At 46.4% G+C, this 6,902-nt stretch overlaps 1 protein-coding gene across 1 annotated transcript in view; it reads right to left on the bottom strand.

The window, feature by feature from the left end:
- LOC144601361 (uncharacterized) overlaps nucleotides 1-5,053 on the bottom strand; it is a 7,195-nt gene extending 2,142 nt beyond the window's left edge. Inside the window, exons 1-2 of the mRNA XM_078413430.1 lie at nucleotides 5,044-5,053; nucleotides 995-1,357 (exon numbers count right to left, since the gene is read on the bottom strand). Coding sequence (XP_078269556.1) covers nucleotides 995-1,357; nucleotides 5,044-5,053 — 373 coding nt within the window. The remainder of the gene's footprint in view (nucleotides 1-994; nucleotides 1,358-5,043) is intronic.
- Between the last annotated feature and the right edge of the window lie 1,849 nt (nucleotides 5,054-6,902).

Below are 6,902 nucleotides of genomic sequence, written 5' to 3'. Positions count from 1 at the left end.
GTCTGCGCCGACCAGCGATCCCGGCATATTAATACTATCCTACATCCACTAGGGACATATTTTCATTTAGCAAGCCAATTTCTCGTTGTATGACTCTATGGCTCCACAGAAGTCTATAATTATGGTTGGTGTCGCGTCATGGCCCCGAGACAGTTTTTGTTGGGAAGAAACTAATTGGCCATCCTCCTGCCATCCTCATGGTCCAAAATGCCCTCTGGCCGACTTTGCCCTTCAGGCATTGGACCTGATTCTCGTTGAAATACTGTAAATTGATGCCTTTTGTTCCTAGTACAAAAAGACACATTGCCGAGTAGCTCAACGGGACAGGCAGCTTATCTGAAAGAAGGAACAGGTGACGATACGGGTGGAGACCATTCTTCTGATCCAGTCTAAAAAAGGTCTCGACCAGAAACGTCGCCCAATCCTCTCCAGAGATGCTGCGTGTCCTACTGAATTACCGCAGAATGTTGTGTCCATCGCGTGTGTAAACCCACAGGAGATCCCTTTTCCCTATGGCTATCAAACAGTTCAACTCCCCCTCTCCGACTCTCTGTCGTGGGGTAGACTGACATCCCCCACCCCCCATTTTCGACATCCCTTATCCTGGAATTTTCCAATCGATAATTTAATCTCATGTTTATGTAATATCACATATGTGCTGTGCAATAATAACTCGTCACTTAAATTTCATTATTATTATAATAATGTACATGACACTTTGCTTGATGAAGCCTGAAGAAGGGTCTCGACCCGGAACGTCACCTACTCCTTCTCTCCAGAGATGCTATCTGACCCGCTAAGTTACATGGAACCATAGAAACATAGAAAAATACAAAGATAAAAGCATAGGTTGTATGTTTAACATAGATGTAAACATAAGAAACAAAAGATCTATTCCATATTTTTGTGCCTATCTTCGGTTTAAACCAGCAAGTGCAGTTCGTTCCTGTACAATATTCCCGAGGACAGCCAGGAACGGTTTTATGATATGTACCGCCCGTGACAGTCACCGTCGTCCCCGTTCCATCCTTATAGTAAGTCGACCAGTATCTTCCCGCCGCCATATCGTCCCATTTATACTTAGCTTTACAGTAATAGGTGGAGCTGTCTTCAACTTTGAGATCCCGAATATCCAGTCTAAATACGTTTTCTGCTTTATTGGTTGTCACAACAAATCGCCGCTCCGATGTGATCAGCTGCCAATCTGCAACGCGTTTAGTGCGTTTGTAGAAATACCCGGTCTGAAAATCATAGTTACCCCAAAAAGTAGCTTTGAAGCGGCAGGTGATACTGAGGGACTGACACTCATGCAAGGTCACCTCTGTCGGGCTCTGGCTCACCGACTGTCCGTAGGAGCCTGATGATTAAAAACAGGGAGAAGTGACTGGAGATCAGAGAAGAACCAGAGAACAGCTATAAAACCCAGACGCAGTCTAAAATTAAATTCGGAATAGACTCGGACAGCTTTCTGTCCTACCCACACATTGTGCGAGTGGGCGATATGTACTCACGAAATAGGCAGAGGCAGAAGGTTAAGGCTTGGAGGATTCCCATCACGCTGCTTTAGGGGGACGATGATTTATGTTACAGGTACGTGGATGACCGCGGCCTATGGTTTCATCTGCCGCCTATCATTCAGACCTGGACGTTAACGTTCCAGCTGTTGTTTGCTTTCAACGTGACGGTGTTCTGTGGATTATTGAAAGATCCCAATTGCTACGAGCGTGCTCTGTGACATGGGCGAGTTTTAGAAGGAGACCCTTAAGCGCGCTGAGTTACTTCGTAGCTCGTCGTCCGCTTTGACAGCCCCTGTAACATTCGACTGACGCTTATTGATGGGCAGCTATTCTTTCAGCAGAAGCTGCTGGTCGCCATTGCAACTTTCCAAAAATGCAGCAAGGGGATTGGCTGCTTTATTTATTTGGTCGAGGAGCAAGGATAGGTAGAATACGCAAATATTACCACGTGATGTCCACGAAACAACAATGCGATACTGCAGTTGGGCCGAAAGCCAAATCTCTCGTAATAATGCCGCTCAGAGTTAAGGAGCCCATGAAGTGGGACAAGGAGAAAGCAGCTTCAGGCAGTCGCGACAGGGTCGGAGGGCGATGTCACTGAGCTGGTCTCAGAATGGCAGCAAGTTGTGAATACGTTCGCTGAAGGACAGAATTTATGAAATACGTTTCAGTAAACGGAACGCGCCAAGAGACAATGGGTGCCATTCGTCCCTGTCATAGTAAAACTAAAATAGTAGTTGACCGCTAAAAACTATTCTAGATTTTATTGAGATCAGGGTATATCGCGTTCCCCGACAATGCAATGGTTCCCATCTCGAAACCTATCCGTCTCTTCCCTGAATATTTAATGATAGAGCCGTTAATGATAGAACCTGTTTAATTCGCGGCCCGCTGGAAAGTGGGTTGGAAACAAAACGGAATCCTGGTGTTCGGCGCTGGCCTGAGATTTCGAATTACAGCGGTGATATGCCGCTCACAAAAAACGGTGAATAACCTGTCAGGCGTGGAAGCGTCTTCAAAACAAAAGAGATTTAGCGACAAGGAAACTCCCGTGTTACATTTTATTGGAAGATACAGACTGGCAACCCCGGGGCAGAGCCGACGAACCACTCTGCCTAATAATTAATTTACAAGTTAGTGTTTTATAAATGTTTGATAAGGTCTACTCTCTTTCTCGATGTTGTTGTTCTTTCACCCTGTTGACCACTTTTCTGTGAAAGCTGACCCTGTGCTCCCAGTGGATATGGTCAGGTGCCAGAGTTGCGTCGCGCTCTCCCCCTGCTGTCGCCTTCTGGAAGCAAAGTTGAACAGGTGCAAGTCCGAAAGGTTACGAAATCACGAACCTTATACAGAGAGCTGTCCTGCGGTATATAATCCTTCCCAGACTAAATAAAAAAATTATTCAGCATCTGCGCTGACAGCCTCTTCTCGAATATTGAACTTTCATCAGAATTTCTCAAGTACTCAGCTACATCTTTCAAGGAGGTTCCGGGTACGGAAGCCAGGTGATATCCTACGGTCTGCCGGAATGTGGAAAATGGATACCTGGTGTACTGCGCTGGAGTGAGATTACGAATTACAGCGGGGATATGCAGATAATAAAAAGCAGTGTATAATCTGTGACGCGTGGAAGTATCTGCTGATCAAAAGAGTTTTAGCGACAAGGAAACTCTGAGTGTCTTTCACAATGGAAGACACGAGGAACGTGCTTGAATTCAAGGGAGTCAGAGGTGGAGGTTATTGTCGTGGCTAGTAATATGGAGAAGGTGCTTGGGAAGCAGAACGGGCTGAAGGTGGATAAGTCGCCTGACTCAGATGGACTGCACCCGAGGGTTCTGAAAGAGGTGGCTTTAGAGATCTTACAGGCATTCACAGTGATATTTCAAGAATTACTAGAGACAGGAGTGGTCCCAGATGATTGGGAAATTGCCAATATTACCCCGATGCAGAAGAAGGGAATAAGGCAGCATAGTGGGGACTATAGGCCGGTTTGCCCGACCTCGGTGGTTGGTCAGATTTTAGAGTCCATTGTAAATGATGAGGTTCTGCAGTACTTTGAAGTTCACGATAAAATAGGCAGAAGTCAGCATGTGTTTGTGAAGGGGCGGCTATGCTTTACCAATTTTCTGTGATTCTTTCAAGAATTCAATAGCCAAGACAAGGGAGAATCAGTAGATATTGTTTACTTAGATTTCCAGAAAGACTTTGCCAAGGGGTCGCACATGAGACTGCTAAGGAAGATGAGAGCCCTTGGCGTCAAAGGGCAGATACTGGCATGGATAGCAGATTGGCTGGATGGCAGAAGACAAAGAGTGCGCTACAGTGGGCTTTTTCTGATTGGCTGTCAGTGACGAGCAGACTTCCTCAGGGGTGGTTCTGGGAACGTAACCCTCACGTTGTTTATTAATGTTTTGGATGAGGGGATTGAGGGGGTTTTGGCCAAGTTTGTGGGTGATACGATGATAGCTGGAGAGTCAGGTACTGTATAGGGGGCAGGGACTCTGTGGAAGGACTTGGATAGGTCGGATGAGTGGGCAGTGAAGTGGAAGGTGGAATACAGTGCAGCAAAGTGTGGAGTCGTGCATTTTGGTAGTCGGATTAAAAGCGTAAACAATTTTTAATTGACGAGAGAATCTAGAAGACGGAGGTAAAAAGGGACTTGGGAGTGCTGGTGTAAGATTCCGAAAAGCTAATTTCCAAGTCGAATCGGTACTAAAGAAAGGAAGCTCAATGCTAGCATCTATTTTAAGAGGGCTTCTATTCAAAAACAGGCATGTAATGATGAGGCTCTATAAAGCGCCGAGAAGGCCGCATTTAGAATATTGGGAGCAATTTTTGGGCACCATATCTGGGAACGGATGTGCTGGCTCTGGAGAACGTCCAGAGGAAGTTTAAAATAATTATCCCAGGAATTGGTGTATTATTGTATGATGAACGTTTGTCGCATTGGGCCTGCAATCGCTGAGTTTAGAACAATGAGGCGGGACCTCATTGAAACATACAGAATAGTGGAAGGCTTGGAGAGGGTCGACGTGGAGAAGGAAGTCTAGGACTAGGAGGGCATAGCCTCAGTATTAAGGGACATTCCTTTAGGAAGGAGACGGGGAGAAATGTCTTTCGTCAGAGGGTGGCGAATCTGTGGAATTCTTTGCCACAAAGGCTGTGGAGGCCAAGTCAATGAATATATTTAAGGCAGAGTTGGGTAGATTATTGATTAGTACGGGTGTCAGGGGTTATGGGGAGAAGGCAGGAGAATGGGGTTAGGAGGGAAAGATAGATCACCCCTGATTGAATGGCAGAGGAGACTGAATGGGACGGATGGCCTTATTCTACTATCGGTTATGACCTCCCGTGTCTGTATTAATGTTTCCGACTTCTGGCTGCTAACCCTGGACGGAGCCGACGAACCACTCTGCCTGATAATTAACTTACATGTTCGTGTTTTATTTATGTTTGATAAACTCGACTGTTCTTCTCTCTTTTGTTGCTCTTTCGCTCTATTGGACACTTTTCTGAAAAAGCTCACCCGAGGGCATGCGCCCAGTGGATATGCTCAGGTGCCTGGACTGCTTGCGCTCTCCCTCAACCGAAACGAGCCATTCCTTGTCCCGTCATCTGATGTGAGGTTTAAGGAAATCGACTCCTGCTCAGAACACTCGGCGGTAATTTCGCTGCGCGTACGATAGTTTGTAATTTGCAAAATTCATCGTTCACTGTCTGCTGTTGTAATTGTAAGGAGCGGTCGCATGATTGTTGTTTCTGAGTATTACATGCAAAACAGTACATGTTTATTCGAAAGTCTGTAAGTCCACGGGGATGTGATCTAATTGCCTATTTCCTTCTTTATTTACTGTATAAACGTGCCAGAGATTAATTTGTTTCGCTGACAACCGCTGAGTGGCATCATCAAGAATGATCGCCTGGACCGTCGCATTAAAATGTATTATTTTGAGATCGTGGGTATAGAACCTGTGTATTACCCGATTCCGGCAGGAATTGGTGTAACTGGTAGGTAATTATCGGCACATCTTAATGAACAAACAAAGACTGTTTGAAAAGCCGAGTATTAATGATTAAGAGAACATATTGAATAGCCCGGCAGATATCAGGGCTGCACAATGGCGCAGCGGCAGCGGTAGAGCCATAGAGCGCCAGAGTCCCGGGTTCGATCCCGCCTACGGGTGCTTGTCTTTATGGATTTTATACGTTCTCTTCGTGGTCAGCATGGGTTTTCTCCGAGATCGGTTTCCTCAAACTCTCCAAGGCAGAGAGGTGTTTTGGTTAATTGGCTTGTTTTAAATGTTTTTTTTTAAGGTCCCTAGTGTGTAGGATAGCGTAAGTGTTCGGGGATCGCTGGTCGGCGCGATCTCGGTGGGCCGGAGGGCCTGCTTCCGTGCTGAATCTCAAAACGAATCTAAAATAAACTGGTACAAATGTAGCCTCCACGGCTTTTGGCTGCAACCGATGCCCGTACCTGCGCTGCTCGCCGGGGAAGCGACACTTCGTCCTCGCTGTGAGTGGGACTACCTGTTCCACAGTGCGTAATGCACACCGCATGAAGAAAAATACACCCGCCCTGTAACTTGGCACTGCATTTTCCGTAACGCTCTTAAAATTTCAAAGGCATAATTTCACAGAAAAAGATTTGAAGTGCTGGTGAACAACTTGCTCAATAATAACGTCAGATTGAACAACCGAACAGATTCCCCCTCACGTCGGAAGACTATTTCATCATCATCATCATCATCATCATATATATACAGCCGGAAACAGGCCTTTTCGGCCCTCCAAGTCCGTGCCGCCCAGCGATCCCCGTACATTAACACTATCCTACACCCACTAGGGACATTTTTTACATTTACCCAGCCAATTAACCTACATACCTGTACGTCTTTGGAGTGTGGGAGGAAACCGAAGATCTCGGAGAAAACCCACGCAGGTCACGGGGAGAACGTACAAAGTCCTTACAGTGTAGCACCCGTAGTCAGGATCGAACCTGAGTCTCCGGCGCTGCATTCGCTGTAAAGCAGCAACTCTACCGCTGCGCTACCGTGCCAAGTTAGGTTTTTGAAGTACAGATAAAAAGAGACTGTAGCAGCAGCGATCTTACCGGGACGATAAAGTATTGGGTAACTCAGCGGGTCTTGTAACATCCCGACGTAGGCGCCGTATCGGGTCGGGATCCTTCTTCCGATCGGAGGCCCGAAGAAGGGACCCGAACTGAAACGTCGCCTATATATGTCATCCAGAGGTGCTACCCGAGCCACTGAGAAACTCCAGGACTTGTTCTTGTCAGGTACAGCACGGAAGACCGCCCGCTATTCAGCTGAAAACACTGTTCGTTATATTGCCACCCTTGTTTTTTCGCTGAAGGGTGTATGTAAT

Source organism: Rhinoraja longicauda, chromosome 16 (assembly GCF_053455715.1).
Source record: "Rhinoraja longicauda isolate Sanriku21f chromosome 16, sRhiLon1.1, whole genome shotgun sequence".
NCBI lineage: Eukaryota > Metazoa > Chordata > Chondrichthyes > Rajiformes > Arhynchobatidae > Rhinoraja > Rhinoraja longicauda.
The sequence above is the reverse complement of the archived record's forward strand: the minus strand, read 5'-3'. Positions and strand labels throughout refer to the sequence as shown.